Raw genomic sequence first — 20547 nt, 5'->3', positions numbered from 1 at the left:
GAAATCGTAATGCATGTGTGCATTAACTTGCAATGCAAGTATTGCACAAACAAAATTTCATTCCTTTTCCCACAAGTTAATGCGATTTAAGGTTGAGGAGAATGCTTTTTCTTGGAATGTGTTGTAGCTCAATAAATTTTTTGTTCAAGTGTATTATACATTTAACCCACAAAGCACAAATTGTAAATGTAAATGAACAAAGAGACATTCAAACTGTCCGCAATGCCAGTGCAAAAAAATTGCATGAAAGCAAAATCAAAGATTTATGACAAATTGTAGTGAATTAAAACAAATGAGTCATAGAATACAAAGAACACTCCGAGGAGATCACTTTAACCATGGGTGAACATAAAGCTTGTAACATACATTACGCTACGAAAACCAATGACATGCAAGGATAAACACACAGGTAATAGCAACCTTCCAAAAACAAAGTTAATGCTCACATATTTAATTCTACGCACTCGTGTTATATTCCATCTAATTCTACTAAAGCCACAAGCGGCTAGACGACAAGATACTATTAGCAACAATGTGGATAATGCGTAAACGAATAGCTAACAATCGCTCCTACGCACTTCTCTATTAATTAATCGACATGCCACCCCCCGTATTCATCGATTAACCTATTTATTTTGCCAATTAACGTATTAATGTACACCCCCTACTTTCTCATCCCGTTGCTCCCTCCTCCTGCCAGTGCTCCCTCCTCTGTTGCCTCCTTCCTCCTCCTGTTGCTACCACTTCCTCCTTCCTCCTCCCCACTTCTCCTCCTTCCACCCCACTCCTTCCTCCTCCTCCTCCCTCCTCCTCCCCACTCCTCCTCCTCCTTCTCTCCCTCCTCCTCCCTTCTTCCCACTCCTCTTCTCCCTGCTCCTCCTTCCCACTCCTCTCTTCCCCCTCCTCCCCTTCTTCCTCCTTGTATTGGGAGGGCTTCCAAGCCCCCCTGCCTGTACTCTACTACCCCCCCCATTCCTCTGGCCGAAAGTTTCGAGATTCGGTGGCTTCTTGAAGAAGCCATCGACACCTCAATTAATTAATTGGCCCTCGAATGCCTTACGTTAATTACCATCGTGGCCCCCCAACACACATAAATTAATTAATACCCCTTTCTACCGACGATGGGCTTAATTTAACAGTTGGGCGACCCTAATCGAAGTAGTGTTTATAGATTTTAGTTTGCAATGAAGACCACTTAAAGTTTAAATGTCTTGTTCTTGCACTGCCTGTCTCTTTTGTCCACCACACATGATGGTGGCCGATAATGTTTATTGCATTTAACCTGCTCCTAGATGATTTTCATCCTCCCTGTTAGACCCCATGCTCTTGCTTTCCAACCGCCGCACAAAATTTGGGACTAGCTACCAGAAGTTCCAACTGAGTCTAAGGGGCACCCCTTGGCAACTCACCAGAAGCACTTTGTTGATTTCACGTAGTATTTGGACTCTACGCTAGTTTGAGGAACATAGCAACAGCTTCGCCACTGGCGAAGGATAGCCATGAATCATGGACCCCTGACGATTATTGGTTCTAGCATGGGATCTCGAATTCTGCATTTGCCACATACACCATTCGAGATTATGAGCTGAGGTTCGTTGCTGTTCCGTTGCATGGGACCTGGGGAAGGCAAACCACCAATGGTGAGGTGGACGTCGATCAAGATCAACGATCTGAAAAGAGCCACGTGGTGATGAGGTGAGCGTGTGGTAGAAGTGAGCTACGAGGTTGATAAATCGCCACGTGTCAACGTGTTCTCTCCGAGCGAGCAAAGCCAGGTGCGCACTGCTCACTTAGAGCATACAGAGCGAGAGTGAGAAATACGCTGAGTGAGAGTGAACTGTGAGAGTGTCTGAGTGTAGCTGTGAGTGTGAGAGTGCCTGTGTGTGAGTGTGAGAGAGAAAGCGCGCGAGAGAGTGAGTGTTCTCATCGATTGATTGGTTTATGTTTTTGTGAGAGCAAGAGAGCCATCGATCGATGGTCTAACCGGCAGAGCAGCTGCAATAGAATATCAATATGGCGACCTCTGCCCTTGGACTTCCTTCCGCTGGACTCCAAACTCCTCAGCGTTCAGTAATCTGTCCTGGTAGAGTGGAGCTGCGACACCTCCGAAGCCAGCCCAATTTCAGAGCTTTCTCTTCGCTGCACGTAGACGCTCCCTCCGATTCTCCACTTGAATCACCGGCGCAGCCCCCTATCATTGAACTGGAGTTCATAGGAGTACGTTTCGTATAGCGACTCTTGTGTAACCCTCCCTTTGCATGAGCGCTCTCTGGTCTTCATAGTGTCAATACCGAAGCTCCGGGGATACATTCTGTGCTTATTACATATGTTACTGCAAACAGCCCGAACTACAACGAGATGGCGCCCCTCAGGTGGACCGGGCAACAGTTGTTAGCGGCGAAAAACTTCTCCGGAATACGATGATAGACAACAAACTGGAGCTATATGCGCTTTACGTAATATCTTTCCTTAAACTCTCGGCAAATTACTAGTAATCTGTTGATTTTGATGCTGCAATGGAAATGGAAGATAAGATGTAATTTACTCTTACAGGGGAAAGTAATGAATTGTGGTGGTGGTGGCAGCTGCGGTACTTGCCTTGTAGAGGTTCGCTGCTCAGTAATTCAGTGCAATGTTGTGTATTTTCAATTTGTAGCAAAGAGAACAGACTTTCAGTATGGATATGCGACGCTATAAATGCTGTATACATCTGTGTTCATGCCAGATATTAGAGGGGGGCGAATTACTCAATGAGCGGACGGATGCTGAATATCGCTATCTGAAGAAGGCAAGCCCATAACTCCCTTGCCCTCTCAAATGAAAAACTAAAGCGGTAAATACTTTTAGTAGTGATGGGCTTGCACTAGATTGATGCATGCTGTTCTTGTTTTTAAAAAAGCATCAGAGACTATGCAGCTGCAAGCATCCTAATATCACTCCTTGCAAAGTCTGTAGAGAAAGTAAACATATGTCGAAGGCAAGGACTATGAGCATGTTTATCATAACCAGCTTGGCGGGATGCCTATGTGGGATAATATCATTTTGAGGATTAGAGGGGGTCTGAGGCTCGTGACCATGCTTGATGTTGTGAGCTAAACGTATTATTAATTCTCCCACATTTCCTGGGAAGAAAAGACTCGATATTGAGCATGAAAGTCCTTGCTTATTTAACTACCTACAACTACCTAACTTGCAGGAGATGCCTTGCTTCTCATGCCCCCTTGCCAAGCTTTGCTGGTTAGCCCCTCTTGGGAGCGATTCAAGCTGCAGTCAAAACTGACTGGAAAGGAGCTTCACGGACAGACTACTGCTATTGCAATGGTGGACGTGATACGCTTGGAGTTTGCAAATTTTCTGCTGTATATGCTACTGGAATGGAGAGGTGCTACACTCCGCATTCGTAGTCTTCGTGCTTGGTGGTTTGCTACCAATGCAGTGCAATTCTATATGCTAATATTTATTTGTAAAACCAAGAGTTATGAAGGATATAGTGCAATACTCTAGATGGATGAAACGGCTACAGTGAAAGGGCATAAGCATGAATCCCAATGTAGGAGGGGCTTGTATCCCAACCAAATACAAACAGCAAACCTAAATAGTGTTGCTCTCTCCAAGCGAATTGGTTGTGTGCCCTGCCCAGCTCGCTGATAGTGTCTATCTGGATGTTATTCGAAGCGGCAACCATTGTGGGTAAATGAAGTAGTTTGCTGTTGTATGTGAATTCTGCTATATTTCATTAGTAGTTTAATGATTTGGGAAGGGTTGATTTGTCACAAGGGGCTCTCAGAACAGCAAAATCAAATTTGTGGGATGAACTAATCATGATGAAACGTTGAGCATGAGTTGTTGAAGTGGTTCCAACTGACTTCCGCCACACATCGGAGAAAACTTAACATTACCCTAACTGCAAATTCCAGACATCATGGAAGCGCCTTGCTTTAAGGTTTCCAATTCTCATCTGCAAAATGTTGGTAAGTGGTTAATTCTCCAACTATGGTTGAATTTAGGCAAATCTGCCCCAATGTCAAGATTCCGCCACAGACAGGAGAAACAAATGATCTTTATGATGTCCGTATGCAAACTTCTAGTATCAGTATGTACCATGTAGCAGAGAGTACCAGTGTATCAGCTCAGAAGTTGGAACTCTAACAAGACTGGAGAAAGACCATACAGTGTGTGATCTCTGTGAATGCTGTCAACAGAAGAGCAATCCCAGAAACCAAGCAAGGTTTCGACTTGTTGAAGTCAGTGACATACACACTTGTGTCAAAGGAAAAATGGTAATCTAGACTAAAGTTGCGGACACTATGGAATACCAATAGATTGATAAAGAACCAAGGTAAGGGATGTTTATGGACAGAACAAGACCTGGCAGGGTTGCCATTGTAGGCATTGGATCTAAGTTCAACATTTGAATGCTTCAAGGGTGGATCCGACCAAGGAGGGCATAGCCCAGATTTATCCCAAAATCCTTTTCCTAACAATAGGAGTATTTTCAAAGCTCTCCCACTTTAGAAGCAATAAAAAGCTAGCGAATTTGATCATATTCAAAGCCCTCCTACTCTAATGCAATTGCAAAAGCTGGCTTGGTGCAATAGCCATGAACTGAAGACTATTTAAATATAAAAAATTCATCGCTACTAACTAAAATTCATAGCTACTAACCTACTAACGATTCTCAACACGGATCAATTCCAAGGCATTCCTAATTTACTGAAGAAAATTCCTGCGCCTCTCCGTTATCTCTCCCTCTCCCTGGCTCCTCCTCTCTCGCTGTGATTTCCTCTCTTTCTTCTCCATTCACACAGCTCGTCTGGCTATGGCGGTTATCTGAACTTTTGCTGCATCCAATTGCCTCCCCATGGCTCCATCCTTGATTCTAAGCAATTCTTGTGGATCATTTTTGGCAAGCTGTGCCTCAGAAATCGTCGCTCCTACAAAACTAGTCTGGGACAATCTATGACCAGAAAACCAGCATCCACAAAATCAAAACACCAAACTACTGATAGGCCCTGCCTACACAGTGACTACCTTAGTTTAGAGGTTCCTGACTCTCTCAATCCTGAAACTGTTTCTCAATTCCCACGTCGAAGGAGATGCAGGGTCGACTCCTTTTAAGTGTTATAGTCACCCATACTCGAACTGCTTCCCAGCAAAGATCAGGCGCTGCTGGTCTGGTGGAATTCCCTCCTTATCTTGGATTCTTGGTTTTCAGATTGTCAATCGTATCAGAACTCTCCACCTCCAAGGTAATAATGCTAGTCAACATCTTCTAAAAAATCTGCATACCACCTCTTAATCGGAGCACTAGGGGAAATAATCCACGAGGGTGGGGGTCCCCGCCACGATGCTGCCAGATGAGAGACACGCACTCCACATCCGACACGGAGAGGGACCAGAGCACACATGATCGAGGTCCTGTCTATTTCAGCCCCCTCATCGGTGTGCGTTAGAGATGAGGCCTCACCCTTGACATAGCCCATCGGATACAGAGATCGAGGAGACCACCCCCTACACCACATCGAGAGACAGGTCGCAGACATGATACGAGAGCTCCTCACATCTCATCAGAGAGCCACCAGGTTACTTGGATATATGGAACCCGGGCATATACTAGGAGCGTTAGCTTTGAGCACCTGATACTCTTCTGATATTTTGCTTTTGCTACTCTTCTATTTTGTTTTCAGCAAGGGCCTTAGTCTTCAGCCCTTAGTGGCTTGTATGAGTTACCTTTTGGTTTTGCATTTGTCTCATAGGCCCGTGAGGCCTCTTGCAGACGTTAATACATCTCTCTCTCTCTCTCTCTCTCTCCCTTGCCCCTCCTTCCTTTCCTTATTGCTGTCTGCCTCGTCTTCTTCATTGCCTCCCATCCGACCAGGAGTGTCTCTTCTTCACTAGCAAGCAACTCGACAACCACGATGCTCTCATCTCATCAAGCTCCTTTCCCTCAGCCTCAATGGCAGCTGGTTCAGATGCATAGAAATCTGTAACAAGTGTCTATGCTCTGCAGATCTCAGTGACCTGTGGCATCAATCCCTACTGCTCTCTGGTCTCTGTCACATCAGTATATCTCTCTGTTGCTGCATCTCAATTAGATAAAGCCCAACACAAACCTGATCGGGAACATGGATCAGCCGTGTAAGTGGACCAAAGCCATGGCCCTTCTGGAAGAGGCAGTGATATCGACCTCGGATCTCATAGTAGACTAGCAGACACATAGAAAGTGCTCCTTTTTCTCGGTCTCCTCCATCTGGCATAGCGTGCAGATCCTCCGCTCTCTGGGTATGCTTGTAGCTCTCCCTACCTCAATCCTCAGCTGATGTAACGAGACTCGCAACTGACCGATGGCAATCGACAACGCATGTGAGACTTTCTTGTCCTCAAGGTACTGAGATCTGATGACGAGACCATGCTTCGAGAGCCTCAGGAAGTGGTCATGGTAGAACTGGATCTTGGTGGGGAACTCCTCTCTCCCCCAAGCCCTAGAAGTATGGAGTTGGAGTAGGTCCAACTGTATGATACGGTTGATCTCATCCCGTGGGATCATCTCGGGTCGTGCATCCATGCTGTACGAAAAGGACGGAAGTCTGTCCATCTGAATGTCGTGATTGCTTAACCATGTGGATACCCGTGCGTACCATGCCGTATCAACACCGCTCTCTGCTAGTTGCCTGGAAGACTCCAATGCTAGTGTCGGTAATCTTCATTGGGGTAAGGCCTAGACTTTGTGGAGGAAAGCCACTGTGTGAAGATGGCATCAACCTGGAGAGGGGTCATGGCGAACTCTGCTTGTATAATCTAACTGAGGGCTTGCTCTGAATCATCCTAGGATCCCAAAATCACCTGTAGCCTCTCAAATCTCTTCCACTTTGTCGCTGAAATATCACTCCCCCAGAAAGGTGCTGTATACTTGGCAATCGGTCTCACCAACGTGTCAAAAAGTCAACCCTTCGTCGGAGGGTTTTGGAAGTGTGTGTGGAAGCATCGCCTCTCTAGTCGGACCAAAGCACCTCGTCCTCGTGTGAGTCATGCCGTACCTGCATGGGTCATCGTGAAACCTGGTCCGGTGAACACTACTCCCAAACGTGTGTAAGAATGCACTATTTCCACTGGCTCATCTTGGTATGTGAGGCTGTTGCAATGGGACAATACTCGCGAGGTGTTGAAGATCATAACCTTGGTTTTCCCAAGGTTAACTGTAAAGTCTCTCTCTTTGCAGAACATTTCCAGAGCCTCTAGATGTTTCTGCAATCCCTCTGCTGAGGATGATATCAAGACTATGTCATTTGCGTATAATAGTATCTGCACCATCAGGTCAGCCAGAAGTGATCCCTCTCCACCTAAGCTATCTACAAAGTCTATGAAGCAAGTGTATACCTTTTTATGCCTCGACTTTGCCTCCTCAATGATAGCCCTCGAGGTGAAAATATGGTCCAAGGTGGAGTGCTGGAAAACCTACTTGCCCAAGAGCCCGCTGCCCGTGGCCCTCTGTGTGGTTGCTGATCTCCCTCTCCAGTACCGACCCATATATCTTAGTCAGAGTGTGGCCAATCATAAGAGTGCGGTAGTTCCTAGTGTCCATGGGATCACCTATCTTGTGTATCAGTACTGTGGTGGTGGTGCTCCAGGTAGGCGGGAAGCCATGGCATATGGCATAGTTGAACAGCTGTGCTACGACCGGGGTTAAGACCTCCTGTCCATGTGCAAAATGCTCAGTGCGTAGTCCCTCATGATCTGGTGATCTCCAGTTCTGAAGCCGGAGAAGGGCAGCCTGTACATTCTGCACAGTAAACAAGTGACACGTAGTGGGTCTGGGCATAGAGGACATATCGGGTGGTACCTGACCCGGCAAGAGCCTCAGGATCTCCTCCGCGAAAGGATTAGATCACCTTATCCATCCTGTGTATGAGGAAAGCCCGCTTCTTACGTCGTGTCACTTGGCTTGAGATCCGCTATGCTTTTGGTGAAGCCAAATGTTCCCGTGCCCACTCACGTGTGAGGTGGGCTCTCATTTTCTTTGCACTCATCGTCAAACCAGGGGTTTCAAGGCATCTTCCCATCTTGGACACGTGCAGATCGAGTCGTGGGGAAGGATTTGGTGGCAACATCCTGTATCACTGAGACAAGGGTATCCGATGCATGTGCGAGGTCCATACCCTCTCCAAGTAAGATTGGAAGCTTAGAAGCCAAGTTGCTCACGTACACCAGTTGAGCACGGTCAAAATGGATCTGAATGCGAGTGGGTGGCAGGGGGGTCATCCTCATGGATGGCATGGCAGCTAATATACAGAAGGAAAGGTATGAGTGGTCGGCCCCGAGTGGAGGCAACGGCACAATAAAATCGCATATATGTGGGGCAAAGGCTAGTGGACCCAACAGGTAGTCCACTGTACTTCTCCCCTTGCCATATGGGAAACAAGTGAGCCCACCAGATAATGGCCATCTTCGGAGACCGCTATATATGATCAAGTCATGGATAGACCCCAACTCGAGTAGATGCCTCCCATATGATTGCACTGATGCATCTGCATCTGCATACTTCCTCACGATCCCCAGCTCTGCTGTATCCATCTCTAGTACTATGAAGGAATCCTCATCTGACCAACCTATCTGTTCCCAGTGCGTGCATTGAAGTCACCAAGGAGGAGAGTGTCCCCCTGTCTAGAAAGCTCTATGATGTCATCATGAATGGTCTCATATGGGCTGTGCCCGTTAGTGGTGACTTCTCGTGCATAAGATGATGTGTCTAGGGAACAGTAACATATTGCAATGAAAATCAGGCGTGTATCTGGTAGCTGAAATCGCACCCACATATGTCGTGTGTGCTCCTCTTTCCGGATCATAGATATGAGTGGTCTCAGATGTGCTCTGAAAAGGACAAGCACACCTCCTGATCCCCGTATCCCACTGTCTCCTCTCATCCCCTTCTTGTGGCACATATATCCCGTCACTGTTGGCAGCCCTCTTTCCGGGCTTTCATGGGTCTCGGGCCTTGGTGTAGAAGATCATGTCTCTGTTAGTGTATGTTTCCAAGAAACCCCCAGGGTTGGACCAAAGGGTACCATTGCAGTTCCACACTGCTATTCTCAGCCCGTTTTGTGTCCATCTCTCCCTCTTCTCTTCTTCCCTTTCCTCCCGTTCAGGTGAGAGGCAGGCGATGGCACGGGATGGCGATGAGAAGAGTTGAGAAGCTTCCAAGGAATTCGTTAATTTTCTTACGTTAATCAATCAGGTGCCCTTGGCTTAGGTTATTTGGGCACCACACTCCTTCCACTAATAGTAATACCCATTTTTCAACATGTGGGTTTACAACATAAACTTTCACAAATCCACACAACAATTATAACACAGATATAGAGAATGGAATTCCCTCAGCAAGCTCGTGCTTCAGCTTCCGGATCTATCAACATCGGAAGATACATCGTCAAAGAGATAAGCTTCCAAACCCATTCCACTACCCATGACCTCTTTGCATGATGCTGTTGTGCAACGAGCTTCGGCTCACTTTACCAAGCCATTTGTGATGAATAGCCAACACTCCGAGATCTGATGCACAGTGGACAGCATGTGATCTTTGCGATGATTTTTTCAGGATTGTCTGCGTTCGCTGGCGACCAGATTGGGCCCATCTCTACAGGGTTAGGCGAAGGGAAGGTGCCATTTCACATAGGCGGATGGTTGAACGAGACTTTCCAAAAGGTTTCAGCCATTTTTATGCCTTGGTAAGAGCATTCTTGGACGAGGCAGTCGGAAGCATTTAGTGATCTACCTCTCAGTCCAAAAAAATTGCTATCAAGTGAAGGTTTGACTGTTTGCATCCTTCTGAGGAGAGTTGGGTGCCGCTTTGGGTGGTTAGGAAAGGCCTTATCCAGGCTAATGCCCGAAGCCGTAAGTTCTGCATTGAGTTGTGGGTACATGTGGGTATTTACTGCAAAACAGGTTCTACATGGTCAGTGGACCATCCCAATGTTGCTATGATGGGTGGCTGACAAAGGTTGACACGTCGGTCTGACTTTGCTTTTGAGAGGGTGATTTAGGGTAAACTAATGCTTATCTGAGATTGTAGGAAGGTTGCAGTGTGGATTTTTGCTCAACCATGCCATCGGGCTGGACAACAACTAATGTCTGTTCAACAAAGTCCTATGAGTTTCTGCAAAATGGCACTCATGACGTTTGAATTTTGAGACAAGGAATGGCACTTGTACCATTACCCCCTTGCAAAACCAATATTTAGGTTTTGCAATAGGATATTGGCCGAGAAGGATTGGCCCTAGTGTCAATTTTCCCTTACGAAGCCATGAATTTTGATTTTCATAGAAAGAGTGGCACGAGTTCCTGCAAAGCCAATATTTAGGCTTTGGAATAGGATATTGGCACTGGTGCCACATTCTCCAATGAAAGGGGGGGAAATGCGATAATTTCATTATTTACATTTCCCCCATGACAGTACAGGTGTATAAGGTAGAGTTCCTTCCATAAAGGTCTATGGAAAGATGTAGTGAAATATGTTTCTAAATTTCTTTGTGTCAGCAAAATGAATTGGACAGCAAACCGCCAGCTGGTTTGTTGCAGCCATTACCCATTCCAGAGGGCAGATGGACACACACAGTTCTTTTTCTCCAATTATTTGGTGTGATTTTTACAGCTGACACCCATTCCAAATTCTCCACAGAAAGATAAATCCTGCAGCCAAGAACCTATTTATCTCCTGGTCATCTAGACAAAAGATTGGTTTAGCGGACTTCCCACTGGGCCAGGGAGTAAAAGTTTATGATTTTTAGCTGATCTGCATGATATGAAGGCAAAGATAACAATAGCAAAGTTAATTGCAGTCAAACAGCCTTGAGACGACACTTTGCAAAAGCAGCCAGCTCATTAAAATCCAAGAAAAATAAGGGGTTAATAAAGGAGAAGGATGTGAGGATTCATTTGAATGCTCAGCCGCCTATGTGATTGCATTGATAAATGGTTTTTAGGTATGCTTCCACCTCTTCACCCTTGCACCGTCTAGAGATGGGTCCCCATGGCCTTTCGCCTCTGAAAGCATCCTTCCTTCTCAACTCCACCTCGACCATTATTTTGCACACTACTGTATGACGCCCGCAAACCCCCGAATTCCTTCAACACCAGCTGCCTATATTGTGAGAGTGGAACCAAGTAAATTTGGTTCTGAAACCACAATTACCCATAATGTAATTTAAATTCGGGATGATCCTAACATGGGGCTCTTGCAAATCTGAAAAGGGGGATGCTGTCCTGGAATTCCACATGTACTCTTCTTGAATACCGTTTATTCGATCTTGGTAAATGGTAGAAATTGCAAATAATGTGCAAGCCCACATCTTGGACAAGGCATCGGCAACCAGATTTTCTTTCCCCTTTCTACTGGGAATGTCCGGGAACGTTCTCAGTATTGGGAATGCCAGGGAACACGGCCAGGACATTCTGGAAACGCGGCCAGGACGTTCTGGAAACGCAGCCCTAGGATTTGGCGTTCCCGGTTTAGGGTTGTGCGGGGAACATTTTTTTGCCACCGCCGGGGCTCATGAGTGGGTTTTTCCACGCTCCACCCCCTTCCACTCAGCCCCCTCCCCTCCCACTCCCTTCTACTCCTACTCCTTCCTCTCAGCCCCCTCTCCTTCCATTCCCTTCTACTCAGCCTCCTCTCCTTCTACTGCTTGAACCTTCTCCACTCAGCCCCCTTCCCTTCCACTCCCTTCTCTGTTCTCTTTCATCACTGACCACCACTACATCTTGTCTGTTTTTGCAAGATATACCCAAACAAGAATCTTGTGAAGTATTTTGAGATGCACTTTGCATATAATTTCATCATGTTGAGGCGTCTTTTGAAGCTGAAAACTCAATTGAGACTGCTTGTTGTTTCGAGTGAGTGAGATGCATGGCATGAGCGTAGCACTGCAGGGGCTCAGAGATGCAAGACCATTGTCTTGGATGACATATTTTGGGATGATGTTCGCCTCTTGCTTCGTGTTTCAAAGCTATTATTTTGATGTTGAGGCTTATTGATCCTTGCATTGGGAAGGTGTATGAAGTGCTGGATAAGATGATTGAGAATATTCAGGGCATTGATGACTTATATGCTTGTATGGCCATTCGTATACTCAGCTAGGGGGATAGCTCTTCGCCCGTTGAGCAATTGTGGAGTAATTTTGGGAAACATTGCAACAAAAAAGAGGAACAAGCTTGGGGTTCAGAAGACAAATGATCTTGTATTTGTTAATGCAAACTTGCATTTGCTTAACAAGTTCAGGGAAGATTGCACTTCTGAACCATATCTTGGATTTTGACCACATGAGAACTCGGACAGTGATGTAGAGGATGCTCCTGAAGTTGAGCCTGAGGATGAGCATGAGGATGATGACCCCGAGGTCGAGGATGATGATGAGACTCAGCAGGATGAGGGAGAGTCCTATGTTCTTGTAGACCATTAGGCGGCAAGCCTGACTTTCTATTTTCCTATTACCATGTACTTGACTAGAGAGTCTGGAGTCCTTTTTTGTATTTACTATTTGGTATTGAGGCCTTCGTTCAGGCTTGAGGCGTGGCCTCCTTTTCTTGTATTTTGCATATTATATGCTTGAGCTTCTATGATCTGCTATGACTTAAAGCTTTGAACTTTAAAGTTTATGCACATTGCACATTGCACAATGCACATGCACATGCATATTGCACATTGCACATTGCAATTTGCATTGATGTATATTTCAGTTTTCTAAGGATTGTGTGTCTTTAAAAGTCCAAAGATCAAATGGAAAGCTTAAAGCTGCTACATCTGGTTATTCTTTGCATATTTTGGTATCTTTCCATGTGATTTGATGACGTGTCATATGACGTGGCGTTCCCGTTCCGGCTCCCCCACTCCCTCTTCCCGAAACGTTCCCTTTTTGACCTCTACCGTTCCCGAAACATTCCCGTTCCCTGGTACCTATGCTTTCTATACTCAATGTCTAATCATAGGACTGCACTGAAGCCAACCATCTCTTTTGATTGGCTACAAGTTGGGCTGTGTAAGGAAAAATCTGCATGTTCTATGCTCAGTTTTGACTTTGATTTTACTCCCATACAGGTAGTGATGCCACTTTTTGAAGGCATGTAGGATGGCCAGCATTGCGTGATCATAAACATGGTAGGTGAGCTCAATTTTCTGCTTTCAAAAGCTATTACACCATGCTCTTGCCTTAGAACATCACCCAAGACTTTGTCACTAGCATTTACGTCCACAATGAATGGCCGTGAGAAATCAGGGCATACCAACATAGGACATGAGGCAATGCAAATTTCCGTTCTTCAAAATTGATGTGTGCTTCTTTTGACCACAAAACGGCATCTGGGCAAATTTTCGTATAAATTGTTTGTAGAAGGAGGCAAGACCTAGAGAACCTCTTAGCCGGGTGAGATTTTCTCGTTTATCCAAATCCCATCTCTACTCACAATGTGCCCTAGGTATTCAACCTTTTTGCCATAAAATACATTTACTGGCTTTTGCATAGAGTTTGTGCAACCTCAAAATTTCCAGCACTCGTTTGACATGCTCAATGTGCTCCTATTTGCTTTTATTGTAAATGGGGATGTTAGCACCCTTTAGTTCGATCCTTCCATCCTGGCAGCATAGCCTTCTAATCATGTGCTGTCCATTAGCAATGTCAACTCTCAGCCCATGGTCAATCTTTGGGCAAAAGCCAAACATTCTGGAGCGTTTTGTGTCCACAAGCATATGATCTGTCCTGCCCTGATGAATATCACCCCTTAGTCTGCATGGCTCAGCACTCTGGCACGCATCAATGCATCGAAAGATATTGAGTAGAGTATGGGTTGAGCTTATCAATATTGCTTGTGTATGGGGGCATTTCCATCAGCATCTTTTTATGCATGGAAAGGCATAGCAGCATGATGCTCAATGAAAGCAACTCTAGGAATACGACATGTTAAACCTTGTTGGCTGAACTTTGTGCATGTGTTTGCTCCAAAAAAAAAACTTTGTGTATGTGATGGGCATGCCCTCCTAGCTGAGTAGTAGTGCTTGGAACAAAGTGAGACTCAAAACCATTCCTAACTCTAGCATCTGGAGTTTGTCGTGACTCGTGTGCTCCACCTATCTCCTTGTGAGTCACATCAAGGATCTTAGGAGCTTCCACCAACTCCTCATCATCAGAGAGCACTATAATCATACTTCATTTGTCTATCCCAATATTCCTCATTTTGCATATCTCCTTGGGCTCGGGAGTCCTTTTCTTAAATCTTAGATTTTTTCTCTTTCTGCTGTAGCCTGTTAATGATGGCTTTGGTATGGGGTTTAATGTGTGATTTTTCTGCTACAGCATTAGGCTTCCCTCTGGCTTCACATTGGGATGCCTATAAGGCCTTGCAGATGGCATTTTGCTGCTGGATACCATTGGATACCTGAGAAATATGGCTTCTACATCATTTTGGTCATGCCACTCAAGTATCTTGGGTTTCTTCTTAGCCTCCAATGCAGTCCCATGTGTGCTTCATGTAGCCTGCTTGTACTTGTTAGAAGTCTTGAAGCTTGGCAGCTCGCTCAATGGTTTGGAGTGGAGCCCTAACATTGGAGCCAGGTAGGGGTGCAAGAAGCTTGATAAATTACAACAACTTTCCTCTCTGAGACATGTAATTTACAAAGAGGGAAAGCCTCCAAAAACGCTGCAAATACTGATGAACTGAGCCAGTCCGTGGCAATGAATAAAAATCTGCTAAGTAATGCTCCAATACTAGTGGGTGATGACCATCAGCCTCTTAAAGTGTGCCCACATGGTTGGTCTTTGTGGAGAGTCTCTCATTTACTGCCACCGTGTGTGAGCATAGTCCTACACATATGATGCGCTCCTCATCCTATTTTAAGTAGAAGTGGGAGTAACCTTCCAGCTTTGTGAGCCATTCCTCTAGCTCATTGGGGGTTGCGTATCACCTTCAAACTTATGCACCATGAGCTTATCCTTGACATCTTTTGAATAAGAATTCTGTTTTGGCCAGTCACCTCCAAATGTGCGGGCATCATCATGCTTATGGTCCACATAATGATAGAACGGCGTCTCATCACGGATGTCTAGGGTAAGTCATGATATGAGCGCAAAGCAATAGCGGACTGTTGTCCATAACCAACAGCCTGATAAAATGTGGAGCCTCCTGTCTGATGCATGGGATGTATATGGCTATATGTGGTGATAGGCAATGAAATGGGCGTATGTACTATGAACCCTTGGATGAGCAATCTTGCCAAACGTATTTCAAAGTGGAAATGCATATGAAGCAAGGTTGCCTACCAGAAGACTGAGAGAAGAATAGACACCTCTCCTAATGGTGCTGTGGACTGCTATGCGAACCCTAAGAAATTTCATGCATGTTGGCTGGTGTGGTAAAAGAACCAGTAATGTTCATGGGAGAACCCATCAGCTGTAGTCCCATGGGTTGGTCGAGAGTAGATGGCTCCATTTGCAAGGGTGCAGGGAGCTGCAAATTGGATGGTGGCCTCAAGTCTGACAAGAAGATGCTCGGATGTGCTGATAGAATGCGTCATTGGGGCCAAGGGCCAAGGTAATCCCCATATTGAAAAACAGACTGGTCAATTGAAACAGCCTAAAGGATTGAAATCCAAGTGCATCAAGCTTCCGCCATAAAATCTCTGAGTGGTGCGGGGAATGCATCTTGGCTGTTCGAATGATCCCCATGCCGGGGTACAGGAAAAATAATGCATGTGCAGCAAGTTCTGGTCAATCTGAGTTAACCCTAGCTAAGCTAACGCATCTCTACATTGTTAGTCTAACCGAATCCGAGTTAGGTCTAACCTATCCGAGCTAGGTCTAACGTAGCTGTGGTGACACTAACCTATCTAACCTAATTGTAGCGATTGTGAGGCTAGTTAACCATGGTTTTGGTTTAGTAATAGAGGTTTACACCTTAGGCTATCGCGACAAGGTAAGGCGTTGCCTACTCACCTTACAGGAAGAAATGTAATACCATAGGCTGTTGTGACATCGGGTCATCAATTCAGACCGAGAGATGCAGAGTAGAGTACTCTTGGGCAAGCTAGGTGTTAGAGCTTTGGAAGCTCCTACTTCAAAGAGGGCTTCTCAAGAATACCCCACACAAGGTAGTCGATTTCTACTTCCCTGAGAAACTGCTAGAATCTTCCCCAAGTTTTTTGCTACTTGAATAGGAAGCGACACAAACATATTGCTTGCGACTGCACGATACACAGTCAAGGCCTAGGAAATAGTGCAAGAGGCTAAGCGACTCGAGCAATTGGAATCCATCCTGTATGCAGCGGAGAAGGCTGGGGTCTTGCAGTTGCCACCACAGGCGGTTCACTGCTACTAACAGGAAACAATTGTCCGGCAGTGTTTCATCTGTGGGTGTTGTGTCACGTGCAAACCAAAGATCTGGAAAATCTAGACTCAACTCTCAAGATCACAGTACCCATCATACACCGGAGCTTTAGATGATTCTGGTACACCATTTTACCCCTCTCTTGGAGTAGATTTATTACACTTACCTCTTGGCTTTCACACATATTTGGTGCACCTAAGCCCCTAGCCTTAAAACCACCTACTCTACACCATGTTGCCCTCACCAATGACCTTGACATTGATTCCTTTACTCCTTTACTTGAAACACAATAAAATATAATACAAAAGTTGGTCCTCTAAAGGAAAATGTCCTCTGACCCTTCCGAGGTCATGTTATCTTGGCTTGAGCATAACATTCCTTCCCTCTGCAGGCATCAACGTCCTAGATGATAAAACCTAAGAATGTTCTCTGCATCTAGTATATGGACTCCCAGGATGCTTCAGATAAAGGTAAACCATGCCATGCAACCAACACCGTGGGTATCTCTTGATTTCATACTTTCGTGCACACAGCGTGCACTTGTCTCCACATATGTGAAAAATAGTGTGTGGCTACACCTTGAACAACATAGTTCATGGCACTAGGCACTTTCTGAGGCATTCCAACCGTGGTTGGATTTGCTAGTCTATAACTATAGTTTAGCTCAAATGGACTCATTCTTACAAAGGAATGTTTTCTAACGTTGTAGGCAAATTCCAATAATGGTAACCACTTGTCCCACATATGTAGCCTCAATGAAACATATGCTCTAAGCAGAATTTGGTCGACTATTTCCGTTTGACCATTCGTTTCAAGATGATCCCCTCTACTAATTCCTAACTCAAAACACTTCAGTCCAAAAATGAATGGTAAATTTAACATCCCTGTCTGACTGTCACCACAATGTAAATATCCTAAGTCAAAGTACAGTTGACCAGTTATCTGAAGAGTGTGAAAGAGTTCTTTTAATGGTCAAAGAATCGACTACGGTCAAAGATACTTGACTATGGTCAAGTAAGCCTGACTTCGGTCAAGGAGATTTGGTTTATTACCAAGAGGGTAACTGCAGTTAACTAGAGAACCACAAAGTTGACTACGGTCAGAGAGTGTTGACTTCGGTCAACGAGACTTGGCATGCGCCAAGAGGGTTAACTACGGTTAACCAAGATGTGCCAACTTCGGTTGGAGAGTTGTGCCAACTTCGATTGGAGAGACTTGACTATAATTAAGGCGCCTCGACCCTTGGTCAAAGCCTCTTAATTATGATCAAGAGTGTTGACTCCGGTCAACCAAAGAATAAATATATTTATTATATTTGTTATGTGTGCACATGTGTTCAGTGGGGACGCCCATCGTGACTAGAATTAGTCCACAGTGTGTTATTTGCATGCAAAGCACTAACAATTAATGGGTGCCATGGTGGTGCGCTTTAATTAATTGTTGCAGGTACTAAGAAGATGCACAGGTGTTCAGTGGGGATGCCCATCGTGACTAGAATTAGTCCACAGTGTGTTATTTGCATGCAAAGCGCTAACAATTAATGAGTGCCATGGTGGTGCGCTTTAATTAATTGTTGCAGGTACTAAGAAGAGTTATTTTCCTAAGCGCTACGGGAGCCTAACAAGAGTCTAGGAGGCGGCGGTTCGCGTGACCAAGTGCTTCGAAGACTCCAGAGTTGCCCTTAGTGGCATGTAATTAGGAAAGTAAAGTAGAATTTGACAAGTGGCTTGTTGCCAAGAAAGGGAGCCTAAGAGCTCATGTAATGATTCATTCACGTATGAATTATGTATGAACAGCTCTACGCTGAACAACCAGACTGTGATCAGTCCAGTTGGTCTAGTTACAGACTAACCAGACCAGAACCAGTCAGTCTGGTTAGAGTAACCGGTAGTTACCCATTTGGTTACTGTCTCCAAAAAAAAAAAAAAAGGACAGTTGCAGAGACTGCTTCTGCTAGCAGTTTTTACCTATCTGAGAGAGTATTTACTGTCAGAAAAAGCAGAAAAACAGAGAAATCTGCCTTTGTGCTCAGGAAAAGGGAGTCAGATGCATTCTGAGTGCTTTTTGCAGCAGCCAGAAAAGGGGCAATATAGTTGTTGATGCCTTGACAACTTTGTGGGTATATGCCCTGAGTTGTCAGCCCATTAGTGGTACAAGTTGTGAATGCAAGACACCTCTTGTTGAGGTACTTTCTTTCTGAAAAGCAAAGGCAATGTGCATCAGTTGCATACACAGTGTGTGTGAGAAACTTGCAGATTATAGACGAGTCATAAGAAAATGGTCCAATCACCTATCCAGAGGGATTCACAAGATAAGGACGCACATCCGAGATAGAGAAGTGTACAGCAAAATCAGCAAGAATTTGAGCAGACGGTATGCACTCGTATGCAAGAGATGGAAAATCTCAGAAGGGATCCAAGAGCTCAGCATTTGTTTAAAGCAGAAGCTATGCCTAATGCAGCGTATGATCTGCCAATGCCAGAGGCACACTCTCGTGTACAGCCAGAGAAAGAGAGATCTCATAGGGGACGGTCTCATAGTAGGAAGAGATCGAGGCATCATCACCGATCTCCCAGTCCTTCACCGTCTACCTCGAGCTCGACTTTTGTATCTTCTTCTTTATCAGATAAACCAGCCAGGAAAAGAAGGAAACACAAGACGTCTAGGAAGAGAAAGTCTTCCAGAGAGACCAAGGAATTCAAAGAGGGAGGAAAATCTGTCAAGTTTATGACCTATAATGGACAATATGGTCATACAGACAAAGCATTGCAGTTCATCAGGTAGTTTGATGCTGCATTCGGTACAAAAAAGTTTTCAGAATCTTCCAAGTTAAGAATGGTCAGTTTGCACTTGACAGCGACAGCTAGTCATGGTGGAGTGCATAGACCACAAATGGGTCAGGCCCAAAGAGGTGGAAGGACTTCAAGAAAGCCTTCTACGAACAGTTTATGCCTAAACAGTTTAGAGACCATGTTTTTCAAGATTGGGACAATTTGCATATGGATGCAGGAGATACAGTGGATGTGTACAACCAAAAGTTTTAGGATGCTTATTTGCAGGTTGCACCTTTCAAAAAGATCTCCAAGGGGACCCAAATGAGAAAGTATAGAGCAGGTCTCAGTCCAAGAATTCAGGTAGTAGTAAATGCTTTGGGGGCAAAGAACATTGAAGACCTTATGCATTCAGCTTCAGTAGCTAGTCTTGTGTTGTTACAAGATCCATCTACAGTACTATCCTTGCATGTAGGACGTGCTGAAAGAAAGAAATCTGATTTTTCAAAATCAGAAAAGAAAGAGAATCCCAAGGTTGAAAAGAAAGGGTTTCAGCCTCAGAAGCTGAGGGGTACTCAGTTTTCAAAGTCATATAAAGGCAAATCCCCATTCACTCCTGAATAGATAGCTGAATTCCGCAGAGATGGGAAATGCTTTAAGTGTGGGAAAGAGGGGCATGTGGCTGCCTAGTGTCGAGAAAAGCCTTCAACTTCGAAGGGAAAAGAGGCAAAAAAGCCACGGGGACCGCGAAAGCCAATGGCAGGAGGAATTCTTGACATACTGGGTCATGTTTCAAACCCAGAAGAACGAGAATTGCTGCTATCATGGGGCAAAGTCAGAGACCTGCAAGCGCTGATTTTATTTGATCCAGGGGCTGCTGATAATTTCATATCAGAGGACCTAGCCCTGAGACTGGGAATAAAGACGGAGGAGCTGGGAAAGGCTTTGGATGCCGATCAGATGTTCTGTGGGAACCCTGTGCCAGTCACTCCCTTGATAGGGAAGCTCCGTCTTCATGTATAGAGTTATGTGGATCAGGAAGACTTCTTCATTTCTCCACTGAAACATCATGATGTAGTCTTGGGTATGCCTTGGTTTCATCGCAAGGCAGTGAAGTTGACTCTTTCTGAAAGAGTGCTGGAGTTTGTACATAGGGGCAAAGTACATCGTGTGGTTGCTAGGAATAGAGGGGAAACTATTCCCACTGTATCAAATAGTTCTGTTAGAAAAGAAATAAAGTCTGCTGAAACAAGTGAGCAATGATTTTTGTAAAAGAGAGAGATGTGGAAATGCATGCTGAAACAAGTGAGGCAGATCAGAATAAATTTCAGTTTATTGAAAATTTTAAAGATTGCTTTTCTGACGCTTTGCTAGGGGAGCTATTCCCTGAGAGACCTGAGGATCATGGCAT

At 45.0% G+C, this 20547-nt stretch overlaps 1 protein-coding gene across 2 annotated transcripts in view; it reads left to right on the top strand.

Moving 5' to 3' along the window:
• The first annotated feature begins 1829 nt into the window (after positions 1–1829).
• The window catches only part of LOC147882114 (photosynthetic NDH subunit of subcomplex B 3, chloroplastic-like), a 30348-nt gene continuing 11630 nt past the window's right edge, over positions 1830–20547 (top strand). The window contains exons 1-5 of one of the 2 annotated variants that reach the window (XM_087401793.1): positions 1830–2217; positions 2343–2456; positions 2554–2607; positions 2726–2788; positions 3197–3371. In XM_087401793.1, the coding sequence (XP_087257919.1) occupies positions 2014–2217; positions 2343–2456; positions 2554–2607; positions 2726–2788; positions 3197–3280 (519 nt within the window). In that variant the 5' untranslated portion in view covers positions 1830–2013 and the 3' untranslated portion in view covers positions 3281–3371. Of the gene's footprint in view, positions 2218–2342; positions 2457–2553; positions 2608–2725; positions 2789–3196; positions 3372–20547 lie in introns of those variants that run through there. The other variant, XM_087401792.1, reaches the window with a different exon arrangement.

This window comes from Dipteris shenzhenensis, chromosome 30 (genome assembly GCF_047967505.1).
Source record: "Dipteris shenzhenensis isolate YYH24624 ecotype China chromosome 30, Dip_SZ_1.0, whole genome shotgun sequence".
Lineage (NCBI taxonomy): Eukaryota > Viridiplantae > Streptophyta > Polypodiopsida > Gleicheniales > Dipteridaceae > Dipteris > Dipteris shenzhenensis.
The sequence above is the reverse complement of the archived record's forward strand: the minus strand, read 5'-3'. Positions and strand labels throughout refer to the sequence as shown.